The sequence below is a fragment of the Petromyzon marinus genome, chromosome 40 (genome assembly GCF_048934315.1).
Source record: "Petromyzon marinus isolate PM22_M1 ecotype Great Lakes invasive population chromosome 40, UKy_Petmar_22M1.pri1.0, whole genome shotgun sequence".
Lineage (NCBI taxonomy): Eukaryota > Metazoa > Chordata > Hyperoartia > Petromyzontiformes > Petromyzontidae > Petromyzon > Petromyzon marinus.
Window position 1 is genome coordinate 8,775,881 of NC_133706.1, and position 18,874 is coordinate 8,794,754.

At 51.1% G+C, this 18,874-nt stretch overlaps 1 protein-coding gene across 2 annotated transcripts; it reads right to left on the minus strand.

Moving 5' to 3' along the window:
• Positions 1-8,948: 8,948 nt before the first annotated feature.
• Positions 8,949-18,162, minus strand: ANKRA2 (ankyrin repeat family A member 2). Of its 2 annotated transcripts, XM_032968719.2 has the most exons (8): positions 17,799-18,159; positions 16,479-16,643; positions 16,041-16,106; positions 15,003-15,100; positions 14,407-14,532; positions 13,606-13,672; positions 11,570-11,650; positions 8,949-10,731 (listed from the first exon to the last, which is right to left on the minus strand). In XM_032968719.2, exons 1-8 carry the CDS (start codon positions 18,010-18,012, stop codon positions 10,682-10,684), a joined length of 867 nt encoding a protein of 288 aa, XP_032824610.1. In that variant the 5' UTR covers positions 18,013-18,159; the 3' UTR covers positions 8,949-10,681. The 2 variants fall into 2 exon arrangements, with proteins under 2 accessions (XP_032824610.1, XP_032824611.1); XM_032968720.2 differs by lacking the exon at positions 14,407-14,532 and having other exon boundaries at positions 17,799-18,162.
• Between the last annotated feature and the right edge of the window lie 712 nt (positions 18,163-18,874).

The window sequence follows — 18,874 nt, forward strand, 5'->3', positions numbered from 1 at the left end:
ACCCCGTCCTCCAGGGGTCGATAAAGTGCCTACCATTTAGTGGGTAAGTCAACAGCGGATGTCCTTTGTATAGACTCGCCCCCGCCATAATAATATGGAATGTCCCACTACTGTCACAGGGTTGTAAACAGCAGCAGCCACGCGTGAATGCTCATCTGAGCAGCAGCAGGAATTCACGGCGTTTTGAGTGAGACTCAGGATGGAGCCTTCACCGCTGCTATTGATGACACCCCGAGCGTAATTCAGAATCAGAATCTTTATTTATGCTGGTGGAATCCGATGAGCTATAAAGCTCTTTTTCACTGATGTCCAGTCGGGGCAGGTCAGAACATTGCATCAACAAACAATATAAAATCACGATAGGATTCCAAAGTATAGGAAATGTAAACAAAGAATATATATACACATATATACACATATCAAGCTAAACTGTAATTTTATATTACCAACCAAAGGCCACTGAGCTGTTAGCTTTTTTCAGAAGCGACCCGGCCACAAATGACAGCTCAACGAAGTGGCCCATGATCACGTGGACATTTCTTACCAGCAAAATAAACTAAATGATCTTACTTCGAGGTTACGCGTTCATGAGTTAAGCTCGGAATCACGTTGGGATGCCCACTCGCCCTTCGATACGATACGAGCGAGGGAGCAACAGGAGATAAGTTCGCGATACTTTTAATGAATGTCAATGCTCGTGCAGGGCTCGCCAACCAAAACAACAAGAGCCGTTTTTTCTTTCGAATGCGGTAAAAAAAATTGTCAATATTTCGAGAGCCGCAATGCACTGTGTGGTGAATACGAGTCGGTGGTGGTCCTTGATAAATACGCGCCACGAAGCGGTCCTTAAAGAGCCGCAGGTTACCGACCCCTGTCCATGGTAAACTGGACTTCCATGGTGAACTCGACTTCCATGGTAAACTGGAATTCCATGGTAAACTGGACTTCCATGGTGAACTTGGCTTCCATGGTAAACTGGACTTCCATGGTTAACTGGAATTCCACGGTAAACTGGACTTCCATGGTGAACTTGGCTTTTATGGTAAACTGGAATTCCATGGTAAATTGGACTTCCATGGTAAACTTGGCTTCCATTGTGAACTGGACTTCTAATGGTAAACTTGGCTTCCATGGTAAACTGGACTTCTATAGTAAACTTGGCTTCCATGGTGTACTGGACTTCCATGGTAAACTGGACTTCCGTGGTGAACTTGACTTCCATGGTGAACTGGACTTCCATGGTGAACTGGACTTCCATGGTAAACTGGACTTCCATGGTGTACTGGACTTCTATGGTAAACTTGGCTTCCATAGTGAACTGGACTTCCGTGGTAAACTGGACTTCCATGGTCAGGGTTCGGCAAACAAAATAACAATAAGAGACATTTTCTTCGGTTCTTTCGTTAAAGTCACGTAGATAGAAAAATAATAACACAAAATAAAGTGAATAAAAATAAAATAAAAACAAAAACCACGACGTTTCGATCTCAACACGTGAGGACCGCTTTGTGTTGCGATCGAAACGTCGTGGTATTTTATTTTAATTATTTTAATTCACTTTTTTTATTTTTCTATCTACTTGACTTTATCCAAAGAACCCAAAGAATATGAATTCCTGCAGTCACGAAGGTTTTAAGTCAAAATAAGAGACATTAAATTTCGATTTAAAGCTTTCGTGACTGCAAGGATTCATCTTCTTTGGTTCTTTCGGGAAAAGTCGCGTAGAATGAGAATAAAATAATAAATAAACAAGACATTAATTTTCGAATTTCAAGAGCCGCACTGCAGCTCCTTAAAGAGCCACCCGCAATGCGGCTCCCGAGCCGCCGGTTTGCCGTCCTCTGATCTGGCGCGTTTTTAACAAAGGCCACGGGCCAGACATCAGGTTGAAGACGATTCAACTCCGCCACCTCGTGTGAACGCGTGGGTACTGCACCGTGCATTTATTACAAACGATGGATAAATTAAAAAAAACACTAGATTCGAAGCTTTCGTGACTGCAGGAATAACTCTTTGGTTCTTTTGGTAAAGTCACGTGGAAAATATTATTACTTGATTAATTTTTCTACGTGACTTTACCGAAAAAAACCAAAGAGGAGATGGATAAATGCACACAGTCACGCATTTGCATCTCCTCTTATAAAAGGGGCCGTTCATAAATGACGTCACGCACCTGGGGGGGGTCAGACATTTGTGACGATGTGTGACGAGGAGGGGGAGGGTTTAAAAAATGTGACGTCACATCGAAATGCGCAACTTTAAATAAATATAGACAACACGTTATACTTAATTAAATATACTTTTTAATAAATGTTTTCTCCTACAACATCAGAGTGCAGCGCCACATTAAATACGCACTACAATGACAATAGTTTAAAGCGATTTGAAGCATGTTTTATATTTTTTTTGGGGGGGGGGCAAAGCTTTGTGACGTCATATTTGAGGGGGGGTCTGACTTTTTGTGACGCCGTGTGACTAGGGGGGAGGGGGCGGGGTCAAAAATCATCCAAAATCGCGTGACGTCATTTATGAACGGCCCCAAATGGAAAAATTAAAGACAGGCCACGGGCGTGCGATTGTTGCCAATTCGAGTCAAACTGTGCGCTCCTTCGACGGAGGGAGGGAGCAGACCCCGGCATGATCATTCCCATACCCGTCAATCCCTTGTCAGTGTCCTACCTTATTAGAGATCAATTCAGAGCCGATTGGTCACCCCGTGCCCCTTATAAATATCAACGTTCATCCTACAAAGTCCCATCACAAGGGATGAACACACAAACAAATAGACAACACGTTTTTTTTTCTGCCCGTGTTGAAACGGCTGCACGCCGTATGGATCTGACAACTCAAAAAAATCCCCACGTACAAGAACACGGGGTCAACCCTATGGGTTGACAGCTATGGGCTATGTACGGCGCGAAAGAAGTTCAACATACGTCACACGCCTTCAAGGGTCCAGCCACTTGCAGCGGCAACTCTGGCCACGCAATGCAAACCCACGGACCGAGATGCGAGCGCTGGGCGTGAGTCCTTCCTCGTATTGCGTGGTGGTGGTGGTGGTGGCGTGTTCCCAAATAAACCTGCAAAGTTTGGGCAATGCGGTCCGAAACGTTGGACAAACCTTGGCCCCCACCAACGGCTAAACGGCGTGGGCTGACGAGCAACGCGGTCGCAATAATGGAATTAAAATCGTGTGCAGCGGCCCGGTGGTTTAACGTTACGCCGTCGCGCGGCGTAATCGTGGTACTGCATCACGCAGTCACTGCCACAATACGGCCATGCATTTGCTGGGTTTTTTTGACATTTAATGATAACAACGCAACTGGCGTGGAAGATGGCAGTCCTCACGCGGCCCCGCTGTGTTGTTAAGTGAGCGAACATCGATCTCCCGGTCTCGAGAACAAAAACAACAACCGCCATTCGCCACTAAGTGGCGGTGACGTCACCACGACGCTTGTGCCAGGCTATGTGCACCTTGAGGCCACAAGTGTCGAACCCCCGCTGGCAGGAGGTCACGGGGCAGACCCAGGTGCCACAGGTCGACTGACTGAGACGACTGGCTGATGCACCACCAACAACAACACACACTTCCACCACCATCACGATCACCACCATCACTGCCACTAACAACATCGATCCCCGCTGTCTCCAGAGCAACAGCAACACACACTACTTCCACTTCCACCATCACCACGATCAACATCGATCATCCATCTCCCGGTCTACACAGCAACCACACAACAACAACCGCCATTCGCCACTAAGTGGCGGTGACGTCACCACGACGCTTGTGACAGGCCATGTGCACCTTGAGGCCACGTGAAGTGTCGAACGCCCGCTGGCAGGAGGTCACGGGGCAGCCCCAGGTGCCACGGGTCGACTGACTAAGATGACTGAGATGGCTGGCTGGTGCACCACCTGTGCCCCCTACTGTGCCAACCTGCTGCGCTTTAGCCACCCGGCGCTCCGCTCGTTGTTGTGAGCATCGCTCTTCCGCCCTCCGTTGTTGTTGGAGGGCGACTGCCTCCAACTGCCGAGTAGCGTCCTTCACGAGCCTCCTCCACAGAAGCCGATCTTGACACCGCTGGTACCAGTCATAGGCAAGTCCACTCAGCTCCACGTCCTCCTGTACCACATCACTCCATCTCTTGTCTATCCCGTGCCGCGCCCGTTTAGCCCCCTCGATCCGGCCGAACAAAAGCTGTTTCGGCATGTGGTGGCTGGGCATGCGGGCTACATGACCCAGCCAACGCAGCCTTGCCTGCCGGAGGAGCTCACCGATGGGACCTTGCCCAGATCTTTCAAGGATTTGTGAGCTCCTCACACAATCCAGCCTGGTTAAACCCAGGATGGATCGTAGGCAGGCTAGCCTAAATGTTTCTAACCAGCGAAGATGTTCCATTAGGGGGGTCCACGTTTCGCAAGCGTAGAGAAGGGAGGGAATGACCGTGGCCGAGAAGACCTGAGGCTTAGTGCGGAGCGACAGACCAGGTAGCTTCCACACAACGTTACGCAACCGATGAAAAGATATTGCCGCTCGACTGATTCGGAGTGAGACCTCTGCTGTTAAACTGGAGCCGGTCATAAGCACACTGCCCAGGTATGGGAAACTCTCCACTCTCTCCACAACTGGCCCATCACCGATTGGGAGTTGTGGGGGTGGAGTACAAAATACCCAGGCAGGTGCTTAGTTTTGGTGGGGCTGATGGTAAGGCCCCATCTCTTAGTGGCACGCTCCAGTCTCAGCAGCACTGTCTCCAACTCCTCCTCTGAATGAGCAGCTATTACCAAATCATCGGCATACATAACGTGGTTGAGCAACAGGGAGCCATCCCTTGACCGCACCCGGGCATCAATAAGCCTCCCATTATATTTATACCAAATGGAGATTCCCCTGGTACAGCTATTGAAGGCTTCACGAACTACGTGGTCAAAATAGATGTTAAATAATGTGGGAGCCAGAGGACATCCCTGTCGCACCCCAAGGTGTACAAGGAATGGCTCTGACTCCCGGCCACGTAGTTTTACCCGGACCCGCTCACCATCATGAAGGTCCTTAATGATCGTGAGCAGAGGGTCAGGGACTCCAAAAGCACGAAGAACAGCCCAGAGCCCAGGCCTACTGATGGTATAATAGGCTTTGACCAGGTCAATAAAGCAGAGATGTAGGTCTTGCTGGAATTATCTACACATCTGCTGTAGCAGACGGACATAAAATATGGCATCTGTGCAGGATCGCCCTTTCCTGAAACCGCATTGGGGCTCCGCAAGCCTCTCCTCAGCGTGCCTGGCAAAGCGATGTTGAATAATTCTTGCCAGGACCTTTCCCGGTACACTGAGGAGTGAGATTCCCCCTGTAGTTGTTACAGTCTGTGCGGTCCCCCTTCTTAAAGAGGGGGACCACCAGGGCAACCTTCCAATCCTGCGAAACCCGTCCAATGGTCCAGACTGTTGTTATGATGTCATATAGGGCAGTCTGTGCACAAACGCCACCCTCCCTCAGAATTTCGCCTGGGAGATCATCTCTGTCCGGTGCCTTTCCTGGTCTCAGACTCCGGATCGCCTTCAGTACTTCCTCAACAGATGGCACCTCAGCCAACCACTCACAGGGGGTGACTTCCTCCAATATTTGAGGCACTGCAGCCTCAGCAGGGTCATCCCCACTTTGTGCAACGATGTTTTCCTGGCTGAGGGATTTCCCCTCCCCCAGGACCTCACAGAAATGCTCAGCAAATCTGCAAACCTGTTCCTGGGGGTCGGAGATTGGATCACCATTTTTTCCCCTAATGATGGTAATAGGTGTGGCGCTGCAGGTTACTTTTTTGATGGAGTTAAATAGAGATTTGTGATCGTGGGCCACTGAGGCAGACTCCATCTTCTCAGCAACCCGCGACCACCATCCATCCTTGCAGCGCCTCACAGCTCTCCGAACTTGCAAGCGAAGGCTGCGGTAAGCCTCCTCATTCTCTGACGTGGGATTATGTAGCCGATGACAGTGGGCCTGTCGCTTTTTCTCAACTATCCTGAACACCTCCTCTGTCAGCCAGGGCCTCTGGGGAGGTCTGGACCGCGTAACCAAAGCAGTCATTACAGCTGCATGAGTCACAGTCCTAAACCTCGCCCATTTACCCTCGACATCAGGAGTGGGAGACGATGCCAATCCCAGCCGCAAGCGATGATGAAATTCTCGCTTGCAACTTTCATCAGATAACTGAGACCAGGCCACTTTAGGTTGGAATAGGGTCCTCAGTATACATCCACCACCGGAGTGGAAGAATGGCAGGCGCATCTTACAGATGACTAGTCGATGGTCAGAGGGCAGATCAGCTCCACGGTAGGTCCTGGTGTCAAGGACATGGGTTCGCATCCGTTGGTCGGTCACTATGTAGTCCAGCAGATGTTCTTGCTTGGACCCGGCATGCATCCATGATGTTGTGTGGATGTGCCGATGCCGGAACAGCGTGTTGGTAATTACAAGCCCATGGGCTGCACAACAATCTAGCAGCCTCCTACCGTTGTTATTGAGCTGATCTGGCCCATGCCCTCCAATCACTGCAAACCCGGTGCCAGCATCATGACCAACTCGGGCATTGAAGTCACCCAACAAGATGACTCTATCCCGAGGGGCCACTTTAGCCAGCACCTGCGACAGGAGGTCATAGAAGGCATCTGACTCATCGGCTTTGCCTGCATCCCTCCACGGATGTTCGTCTTCGGTGGGGGCATAAGTAACCACGACCACCACTCCTCGCCTCCGGTTGATGGGAAGGCGAGCCCAAAGTAGCCTGGGGCTTACAGCTTCCCACACCTCACCGCCACGCTCCCACGCCTCCTTCATTCTTTTGTTCAAAATAAGAGCCACACCCTGTTGTTTGGCAGTCTGCTGCCCCGAGTAGAGGACTGTCCACCCCTCATGGTGGCAGGAGCCAGAACCGGTCCCCCGGACCTCCTAAATGCCACATAGATCTAGGCGGTACCGGTCCAGCTCCCGACAGAGGAGTCGCAGCCTCTCCTCCGCAATGAGCATTCAAACATTCCACGTGGCCACACAAAGTGGCTTTTCGTTGTTTCTGGAGGAGCCCCGAGGGTAGAGATTCAATCTCCTGGCTCTGCCAATTGGGGTTTGGCCAGGAGACGTCATAGACGCCTGTCCCCACGTGGCCTCCGGCACAAGCTTATTAGTTAAATGTTTTATTCGTGGTTTCGTGGTAAAAATGTTGAAGGTGGAGGGGTTACCAGCCCCTCGCACCCGTCCTGAGCCCCCGTTTAGCCACTGTGGTGGTCACAGACGCCATGAGAGGAGGGGCCAATCGGAATTGGCCCTCCCCCCCACAGCACTGTCCACGACAGATTTTCCCGTCCGGCACCGCGAGGAGGTAGGGGGTTGTTTTGCCGGACTAGCAACCACACACACACACTACCACCAACACCACCAACAGCACCATCACCAATACCAACATCCATCTCCCCGCTCAACAACAACACGAGCCACATCCAAGGGCCCCTGTTCAGGGGGCGACCCTGGGACAAGGGACCCTCCAAACTGCGACATCAAGAGATCATCTCACGGGCGAAAGGCGACGATCTCGTCACAGTCATTTAAAACTCATGACGTCGTTTGTCCTGACGCTTCAATAAACCCACGCGTTGGATGCCCTCCCACCCAACTCAGCTACGTGCCAGTCGCTACCACGTCCGTGGATAACATTAACCACCCAATACCACAAACTGGAATAGAGCAGCGTAGAGACGAGAGTAACGTAGAGCAGACGTGATAAGATGTATGCATTTCTTGCGATTTCACCGAGACGCGAAGGGGGACGCATGGATTAGAGGACGCACGGAGACCCGGTAAGCGTGGAACGTTGGGACCAACGTTCGTGGAACGTTTCCGACCACATTTCCAACGTTGGCCCAACGTTGTACGTTTATTTGGGGACACCACCACCACCACCCCATACGAGGGACTGACACTCAACGCTCTAATTTTGGTCCATAGGTTTGGATTGCGTGGCCACAGCCACGCTGCCTGTGGCTCGACTGTAATTCTCTACTGAAGATGTGTGATGTATGTTGAACTTCTTTCGCACCGTACACAACCCACACCTGTCAACCCCTACGGTCTACCCCGTATTCTTGTACAGGGACATTTAATGTTCAGGTCCATACGGCGTACAGCCGTTTCAATGCGGGCAAAAAAAAAAGTGTCTTATATGTTTGTGTTTCTGCCTTGTGATGAGACTTCGTAGGATGAACGTTGGGATTTATAAGTGGCACGGGGTGACCAATAAGGTCTGCATTGGTCTGTAATAAGGTAGGGCACTGATAAAGGGTTGACAGCTATGATGGCCAACCGCGCTAATTGGAGGTGCGCTATACATCTCGTGGTGCCACTCCGTTACCTCGTGGTCAGTGACGGATTGGGGCCTGTGCCGATTTCTCGGCCTGTGCCGAGAAATCGGCACAGGCATTTTTATTTAACACAGCGGGACACAAATTGCCGTGCGAACTCATGGGCCCATTTAGGTGCTGAGTCCGAACAACTAATGGGCCACTGAGGAAACATCTTTGGGGCTACCGATTACAGAGGACTTAATGCCAACCGAGAGCGTAAATAAGCAATGAAACGTACAGAATAGGCATTTATTTTTCAACTTTGATCACATTTGCAATTTCCCCACACAGACCATGGCCACTGGCACGACGGGGCAGATGCCCGACGGCCAGTTCGAGCCTGTCTCCTGGTCACCGCGATTCGGTAGCACGCACGTGCCACTGTCTGGGACAATGCATTGACACTCGGCACGTGTCACCGTGTTGTCTTTGTGCAGTTTTATCCGAGCCACTGGCCAAAATGTGACGCGTTTTAGTATAATTTGGATAAATCGTATCGCTAATTGCGCAATCGATTGTACGCGATCAAGTATAAAAGCACAACAAGAGGAAAGTCTGTTTATACGTTTTTGTTTTATTAAAAATCATATTTACAAATAAGAAATTTCAATTGCCGGTGATGCACATCAACAGTCAAATGTAAATTCGTAATAAAGGTTTTTGGGTCAGATCGCGTTCAGGTGAAGACGTCGTCCTGCTGCTCGATGTAAGACCGGAAGCAGGTGGATTGCTTCATTATTCTGGCAAATTGCCCGATGATGCTGGATGTAATTACCAGCGAAAAGTCGTATTGAAATTGAAAATCTTGTGGATTTACTCTCCAACACACAGGTGGGCTGAAGTAGTAACTAATTGGCGTTTTGTTTACATTACTAATTGGCTGTCGGGTGGTGGAGGGTTTCGACACATTTATACTGGTTTCTTACATCAAGATGGAATTTTGTAGGCCTTAGCAACAACCAGCCCACGACTGAGAGATATAACCTCCGGCTGATAATGCAGTCTTCTGTGCATGATGTGCTACGAGAGAGGAGCAGGGCATTCGTTACCTTCCCTTGCTTCACAGAAAAAGTTAGAAGGGCATCACAAACCTGCCGTTGGAGACTATCGGGTTACCACCCGTCCATGTAAAACCTGCATGGGTAAAAAAACCCATATGGATGGCAACCCTACGACGATACACACCGGCCGCTCAAGATGCCCATCGTACATGATCTGGCTTTCCAAATCTCTACGCGCATGCAAGAACTGAATGTTCAGTACGGCTTGGCAGCACCCAGCCATCACTCACAGGTTCTATTCTACGCTAGGCGTATGGAGGCAATGTGGTTCCGGAGCTAAAAAGCCATCGTCGAGGTCTGCTTGCCACTAACGTGGGCCTCAGGAGAGCATTCGTCTGTGTGTTGAACTTCTTTTGCACCGTACGTAGCCAACCGTGCTAATGGAAGTTTTGCTACTCCTCCCCCATTGAAGGAGAGCGGCTTACAAGTGGCTGAGCCAATTTACGGGCGGGAGTATGGTCCCGCAGCACGAACGAGGAGAGCGCTGCTCGACCAAGAGCCAACATCATGTGAAGCCAGAACGTCAGGCTTATGGAGCGCGACACTTGTAGGAGGCACCTGAAGGATGATCCTTCGGCGGCACCTTCGGCACGAGCCCGCTATGATCCTCTGGGTCAGATGACGTCCGGCCGATTCGTAGCATCACGCACAGAGGCGCTTGTGACGGTACTAGTTTTAGCAAAGTGTTCAAACGAGATTTCTTTTGACGGTGGTGGTAGTGTTAGAACTATCCTTAATTTTTGGAGGAAACACCCGCAGAGTCTGAGGGGATCGCCTTTTAGGAAAGGCCTACATTGGTATGTTTGGCTAAATCCTATATGAGGACTATTCTTCACATTAGGAATTAGCATACAGGAACGATAACACTCAAGACACACAATCAGAACGGACATGCAGTCAGGATTCCACTTGCTGTGCTGCCAGCTCTTGACCACTTAGGTTCCGCAGAGTCGGGAGTTTCACAAATCTTCTTGACCCACCAACCCCTGCCTCCAAAAGAGCCGTATTACAGCTGTCCACCACCCCATACCCGGTCCCATCCAGGTTTACGCATCCGCACCAAAACGCTCACGTAGGCCGTGAACGATAAAATCGCACGCAAAGCGGCCAGCGCTGTCTCTGTCGATGATCCTCACACCGCTGGCACCGGCGTTCGACGGTTCAACGAGCGAGAGCGACGACGACGGGGGGACAGGGGCGATTTGTTCGTGCAGCAGGTGTCGATCCTAGGGGTCTTGCAGCATCTGCAGCAGGTATTTCTCAATGGCGGTCTGGGCTAAAGAGGGGCATTACAATCGAGGCATCAATAAAATATATACATATATATAAATCATCCATTTAAGAGACAGAAGATTTGGGAATGCGCTAGCCGCTGTGCTACCGCCCGCACACACACAAAGACAAAGATCACACGTATAGCCTAAACAGACTGTTGGGACAAGTGCTCTTAGCACGCAGCACCTATCAAGACCAGCACAGCACACAAGGGGATGGGTGGCCAGCGCCACGCCCGACTGACTTTGTCTCCCCAGCGGTGATGGTTACACAGCGCACGAGGTCCTTATTTGAGGCTCAGTCGACTTAGGGGAGACCCAGGACTGGTTCAGATAATCGTCACTGGTGTTGGCCATTAGCAAAAAATTAACTCGGGTTCCCGGGTTCGTAGTGCAACACGCTGACCGCTACACTGCCGCTCCCCAAAGACACACACGCATAAAAGATAAAGATCCCTCGTACAGTCTGAACAGACTGTTGGGGCAAGTGCTGTTAGCGAGCACCTATGAAGGCCGGCATGGCACACGAGGGGGTGGGTGGCCAACACCACGCCCGGTCGCCTTTGTTTCCCCAGTTGCAATGTTTACACACAACACCGGGTACTCATTTGAGGTCGAGTCGACTTAGGGGAGACCCAGGACTGGTTCAGCTAATCGTCACTGGTGTTGGCCATGAGCGGGAATCTAACTCGGGTCTCCGGGTTCGTAGTGCAGCTCGAGAACACCTCCACTACCGCTCCCCACACATACTCAGTCACACAGGCACAAACATACAATGGCAAAGACACACAATTAACAGTTTTCAAATTTTTGAGCGTGAAGCCGCAAGACAAGACAAACCAGTGCGGTGGCCCAGTGCAGCCGCGAGCTCCAGTGCGTTTAGTCCCGCTTCCGTCTCCGACATCACGTCCGCTCCACTGTCTGTGACACACGTGCACGCAAGGAGTTATACAACGCAAGGCAAGCAGCGTGGCATACAGTGAGGGAAAAAAGTATTTGATCCCCTGCTGATTTTGTATGTTTGCCCACTGACAAAGAAATTATCAGTCTATAATTTTAATGGTAGGTGAAAGACAGAAAATCCAGAAAAACGCATGTCAAAAATGTTATAAATTGATTGGCATTTTAATGAGGGAAATAAGTATTTGACCCCTCTGCAAACATGACTTAGTACTTGGTGGCAAAACCCTTGTTGGCAATCACAGAGGTCAGACGTTTCTTGTAGTTGGCCACCAGGTTTGCACACATCTCAGGAGGGATTTTGTCCCACTCCTCTTTGTTGATCTTCTCCAAGTCATTAAGGTTTCGAGGCTGACGTTTGGCAACTCGAACCTTCAGCTCCCTCCACAGATTTTCTATGGGATTAAGGTCTGGAGACTGGCTAGGCCACTCCAGGACCTTAATATGCTTCTTCTTGAGCCACTCCTTTGTTGCCTTTGCCGTGTGTTTTGGGTCATTGTCATGCTGTAATACCCATCCACGACCCATTTTCAATGCCCTGGCTGAGGGAAGGAGGTTCTCACCCAAGACTTGACGGTACATAGCCCCGTCCATCGTCCCTTTGATGCAGTGAAGTTGTCCTGTCCCCTTAGCACAAAAACACCCCCAAAGCAGGTTTCCACCTCCATGTTTAACGGTGGGGATGGTGTTCTTGGGGTCATAGGCAGCATTCCTCCTCCTCCAAACACGGCGAGTTGAGTTGATGCCAAAGAGCTCCATTCTGGTCTCATCTGACCACAACACTTTCACCCAGTTGTCCTCTGAATCATTCAGATGTTCATTGGAAAACTTCAGACGGGCATGTATATGTGCTTTCTTGAGCAGGGGGACCTTGCGGGCGCTGCAGGATTTCAGTCATTCACGGCGTAGTGTGTTACCAATTGTTTTCTTGGTGACTATGGTCCCAGCTGTCTTGAGATCATTGACAAGATTCTCCCGTGTAGTTCTGCGCTGATTCCTCACCGTTCTCATGATCATTGCAACTCCACGAAGTGAGATCTTGCATGGAGCCCCAGGCTGAGGGAGATTGACAGTTCTTTTGTGTTTCTTTCATTTGCGAATAATCGCACCAACTGTTGTCACCTTCTCACCAAGCTGCTTGGCAATGGTCTTCTAGCCCATTCCAGCCTTGTGTAGGTCTACAATCTTTTCCCTGACATCCTTGGATAGCTCTTTGGTCTTGGCCATGGTGGAGAGTTTGGAATCTGATTGATTGATTGCTTCTGTGGACAGGTGCCTTTTATGCAGGTAACAAGCCGAGATTAGGAGCACTCCATTTAAGAGTGTGCTCCTAATCTCAGCTCGTTACCTGTATAAAAGACACCTGGGAGCCAGAAATCTTTCTGATTGAGAGGGGGTCAAATACTTATTTCCCTCATTAAAATGTAAATCAATTTATAACATTTTTGACATGCGTTTTTCTGGATTTTCTTGTTGTTATTCTGTCTCTCACTGTTCAAATAAACCGACCATTAAAATTATAGACTGATCATTTCTTTGTCAGTGAGCAAACGTACAAAATCAGCAGGGGGTCAAATACTTTTTTCCCTCACTGTATGTTGGTTCCCATAACGCCATGCGGGAAGGCGTTTGGCACAGTTTGGCACCAGCTATTGTAGAGTGTGGACGTATTGCTACAGTTCTCTGCGGTGAGTATAATGTCTTTAAAATCAACGGCGCTACACCCCTCTAAATATAAATTAACGCTAAACCGCTTGTACGTTCTGAGATTCAGCGGTAAACGGGTCCCACCCTGAGTGAGAAGTGTAAATGGGTATGGCGGGAGACCTTGAAAAGTTCTCGAGGTATTGGCCACTTTCAATGTCGACACGAGTGCCATGAGGTTGTTGCATGAAACGAACGGGTCCATATCTTACTCAGTAGAAGCTCCACACAGCGCACGTGGTTCCCGTGCACGGCGTACAGAAGGGGTGTCCCACCGTTCTGTCAGCACAGAGAAAACACATCATGCCGCTTGGAGCACGTGCCGTAAGCGAACACCCATTCAGGTTGGCAACGGCACGCAGGAGGTAGCGGTGTGCCCAGAAGCAAGTGGTATTCAGAGCCTACCCTAGGGTCTATAAAAATTGTAAACTATAAACTATGATATATTTTACCTGGCGAGGTCCACCGACCTATACATCTCTTTTTCAGAAGCGACCAATGATAGCTCAGGGAAGTGGATTATCATGCGGAAATGTATCGTCGCAAAATACTCCAAACGTATGTTTCTAAATATAGAGGCAAAAACCGGAGGACCCGGAGAACGATATCTACGCGGCCACGGGGAGAACACGCAAACTCCAAATATACAGGCGTCAGGGCCGGAATCGAACCCGCGACCTCCTGTATACCAGGCTCGGTAGTTAACATCTCGCACACCTTGGCGCCCATGGTGTGGTCAACTTATTTAAAGTCAACTCGGCCTTCATTACGTCCCAAGAGTGTTGTGTGAACATCAGCGCTGGACAGGGTTCTGACCACACCACCGCTTTGTGCGAGCCATTACCACCCGTTACTGCCCTCCTGCTGACAACATTTGTGCCTGCATAGACGCGCACACACCGAGTGGAGCCACATTGCACAACGGCGGAAGTGGGGGGACGAGGCCAGGGTGGCGGGCGACGGTACGCCGTGCAGGCGGGCGAGCGAGTTGACGAGGGGGCGACGGCGCTCACCCAGTCGTAGACGTTCACGTCGGCACCGCGCAGCAGCAGCATGTGCGCGATGTCCGCGTGCCCACTCGTGCAGGCAAGGGACAGCGCATTCTCCCGCTCGCGCGCCACCGCAAACGCACACGCACCCTGCACACACAAAGTATAGCCAAAGTATAGCCTTACAGACTACTGGGGCAAGTGCTATTAACGAGCTCCTATGAAGGCCAGCACGGCGTACGAGGGAGAGGGTTGCCAGCACCACGCCTGGCCGCTTGTCTCCCTAGTGGCGGCGTTTATACACCACACAAGGTACTCATTTGAGGCTGAGTCGACCTAGGGGAGGCCCACGACTAATTTAGATAATCGACTCTGGTGTTGGCCATAAGCGGGAATCGTACTCTGGCCCGTCGGGTTCATAGCGACGTACCCTGGAGACACACACACAAACCAAAGAATAGCATTACATACTACTGGGACAAGTGCTGTTAGAAGGCAGCTATGAAGGCTGGCACGGTGCACGAGCCAGTGGTGTGGGTCAGCACCACGCCCGGCCCCGAGGTTGCTGGGGTTAAGGAGCGACGCGACCATCGCTGCTGCGTTCCCACAATCGCAGCCACCTTCTTGAGCAGGAGCTCCACCACGGCGATCTGTCCGTGCGCGGCCGCCCACATGAGTGGGGTGAGTCCTCGCTCGTCCATCACGTCCACCATGCCATCTGCGGAGGGGTTAGGGGTTAGATCACGGCGGCGGGAGGGACAACACAGGGAATAGTGGAAGTTGAATGGACAGAAAAAAAGGGGCAAACTAGATGAGAAAAACCATCAGCGTGATTATCCTAACTAATTTACACCGCATTATAAGCACAGAATACACTCCGCCGTGCTATAACGGCTATCAAACTGGACTGGCAATCCAGTGTGGTTGCAAAGTTAATTTTCCGGAGTGCGGCAGTTGAAACATCGGGCAAATGTCTTAAAACTTCCTGGCCTCCATCCCCACACCCAGCTGTAGAACTCGGTCGAACAGCAGGTGGTATGCGGTGGGGTAATGTGTTGGCGCTCGGATACTCCCACCTCTTCCAAGTCGTCTGTGGCCAGCGTGAAATAAAATATTTTTGTATTTACCAGGTAAGGCCCACTGAGCTATACAGCTCTTTTTCAGATGTGACCTGGCCACAAATGATAGCTCAAGGAAGTGGCTTATCGTGTGGAAGTTTATTGCAGACAAAATACTCTCAATGCATGTTGATTCTAAATGTGGAGAGGAAAACCGGAGGACCCGGAGAAAATCCACACGACCTCGGGGAATGAGACATGCAAACTCCAAATATACAGGGGCCAGGGTCGGGCAAAATAAATCCATTATTGCGCCCCCCCCACAAAAAAATACAAAAGTCTTTTTGAATTGTGTACAGTCTGGAAACTACCCACATACCAAATTTGAAGTTTGTTGCATGTTAGGAAGTATGCTAAACATTTTGAAGAGACACATTTACAAATTTATCTTTTATATATGTAGATAGCTGGCTGATGTTTCAGAAAATAAGGGCCAATGCTTGAAACATCAGCGTCTTATAAGACCACATGAAAAGCGATAGCACATTTTGGTGATTATTATGAAAAGGAAAACGTGACAAGAGATGGCAGTGTCCTCACCTTGATCCAGTCTTATCGTCAGATTCTGAAGCTCCCCTTGAGCAGCCAGCTGATGAAGCGAGAGTTCTGTGGGTCAAGGGAATGGGGCATGAAGGTGAGAGAGCAAGCGGGGGCGCCACGGTGCTGAGATGTTAACTCCCTCGCCTGGTGTGCAGGAGGTCGCGGGTTCGATCCCGACCCTGACGCCTGCTGCTGTACATTTGGAGTTTGCGGTGTCTCTCTCCCCGTGGTCGTAGGGATTTTTCTCCGGGTCCTCCGTCTTTTTTTCTCCTCCACATTCAGGCTCAACGTACGTTTGGAGTATTTGGCTGAAAAAACATATTCCACGCTGACAAGCCAATTCGTTGAGCTGTCATTTGCGGGGGGGGGGTCGCTTCCAAAAAAGGGCGCTTACACAGCTTAGAGCGAGTGAGCTGCGTTGGGTGACGATTCACTCACTGGCAAGCAGGCCCGGCGTGTTGGACACCTCGTTTCCCCGCTGCTTGTTGGTGAGCGCCGTGGAATGCTTGACGGGCGAGAAGTGCTTGGCAGCCGACGGCGTGTAGTTGAGGCGCGTCGGGGGACCCGGCTCCCCCAACGGGGACACGGGGACACCGCTCTCAGCTGCACCCCGTGACCACAAGACGGGTGAGGTGAGAAGGGGGGGGGGGTGGCAAAGGTATCCTCCAGCGTCACGATCCGAAAATACCATGTCCCATACCGCCACCATCTCTCACACCTCGACTCGTGTCACCATGTCTACCACCAGCCCTTACGATGTACGCGTGTTACTACTGTATGTTGAACTTATTACCCACCGAACGTAGCCACCAGCCGCGTCGTTGTATGTAGAACCGCCACGTCCTCTCCGATTAGCACGGTCGGTTAAGTGTGCGGTGATGATGGATGTGGCGGGGAAGGTGATTGCAGGGGTTTATGGTGGGAGCTGTAGTGATGGTGTGGTTGGTAGTGTTCACCTTTCACACCACAAACCATCATCAATACGACCATACCAGAAACGTGTCAAATCACCACAGCCGTTACAAAAAATCAACAGCAATCGCCTACCATCACGTATGTCCAAGATCGTACCACCGTGAACCCCGTCACCACCAAATTCAACACCACAATCACCACACCCCTATCACCAAAACGACCGCCACCACGTCCTTATCATCACCAAAGATCCCCCGTGTAGCCTGTAACAGACTGTAGGGGCAAGTGATGTTAGCGAGTGGCACCTGTGAAGGCCGCCGGCACTGTGGCACACGAGGGGGTGGGTGGCCAGCACCACGCCCGGCCGCCTTTGTCTCCCCAGTGGCGATGCTTAGACACCGCAACCAGGTACTCATTTGAGGCCGAGTCGACCTAGGGGAGGCTCAGAACCGATCCAGATAATCATCACTGCTGTTGGCAGCGAGCGGCGCGAATGTAACTCGGGCAGCCGGGTTCGTAGCGCGGCGCGCTAACCGCTCCACCACCGCTCCCCTTCACCAAGACAAAGTTCCCCCGTGTAGCCTTTTCACGGACTGCTGGGGCAAGTGCCGTTAGCGTGAAGCGCCTGTGAAGGCCGGCACGGCACACGTGGGGGTGGGTGGCCCGGCAACACCCTCGCCACCACAAAACATTCGAATCCACCTCCGACATTCCCTTCCATCACCACCACCCCCCACCCACCCCCAAGACGATCACAACAACCAACCATGTTCCCGCCACCACTAAACCCCCCCTAGCGCCCTCGACCCCTTCACTCCCGGCCGCCCAGCTCCGTGTCTGGACCTTTGAGGAGGACGGAGGCGACCTCGAGGTCCGAGTTGACCTGGTCCTGGAGGTTGAGGCTGTTCTGCGCGTTCAGCGAGTTGACGAAACGCGAGCAGCCCTTGAGATCGATGCGCCCCGCCGAGGCAAGCTCGGTCTCCACGCCGCCCGCGGGCGCCTGGTCCGCCCGGGGAGGAGCCCCCAGAGCCGGGGACGTGCTCTTGTCCTCCATCATCGCTCGGGCACGGGGCGGGGGGGGCCCTAGTAGCTAGGACGGGGTTGGGGGGGCCTCGATTTGAGGGGGGCAGGCGAAGTTATCACGACGGCCTGGCCGGAATGGAAATACGGGCGCGACCATTCTTGGTGAGGGGGAGATTTTGGGGGGGTGGGGGGTGGACGGTGATGGTTGAAGTTGTACGGCCCAGGCCGGAAGGGAACACGGGCGCGACCATTCTTGGTGAGGGGGGAGATTGTCGGTGCCAGACCAGAGTGGAGGATAACCGAGTCATCGATTCGGACCTGCGATGGGGGTGGGGAGGGGGTAAAAAGGGAAATCGTGCGTACGACGATCGATTACTCGCGACTGATGTGCCCCTTGACGTATAAGAAATTCGATGCACGTGTGTTACTGATTCACGTGATTGACCCACTGCTGGATGACTGCATCCGCTGTCAGAATGTTTAGGACAATGGGACGGGACGAATGGACGTTCGAGAGAACTGCTGGAAGCAATCGGGGAGTGGGGGGCTTAGGGCGAGAATGTACGTGCGAAATTAATACGAACGAGAAAGATGAAATGCAAAACAGAACAATTGAACATGCCCGAAAACGTCGCCTTAGTATGGGGTTTTGTTTATTTTAAAGGCCAAAAACACAATGCGACTGAGTTTTTTAAATATATATAAGATTTCTACTTTCGCACCACTGCCTACAGAACGGCAGTATCGCCTGCATTAATTATAAAAAAACAATATTAACAACTGCAGATGTTACAGTTGTTGCTCGACTCAGGCTCAACATCAGCATGAAGTCCATAATAATGGGAGGGGGGGGGGTTTGGGTTAGATCGCGTAAATATAATGTGTCGTTTAACCCG

Excerpts from the sequence above, each read along its gene's own strand:
- ANKRA2 (XM_032968719.2), bottom strand. The coding sequence starts at position 18,012 with ATGATGGAGGACAAGAGCACGTCCCCGGCTCTGGGGGCTCCTCCCCGG. Across the intron at positions 15,101-16,040 it reads GACGATAAGACTGGATCAAG|ATGGCATGGTGGACGTGATG; the intron begins GTGAGGACACTG and ends ACCCCTCCGCAG. Across the intron at positions 11,651-13,605 it reads CTGTGTGGAGCTTCTACTGA|ACAGTGGAGCGGACGTGATG; the intron begins GTAAGATATGGA and ends CGTGTGTCACAG.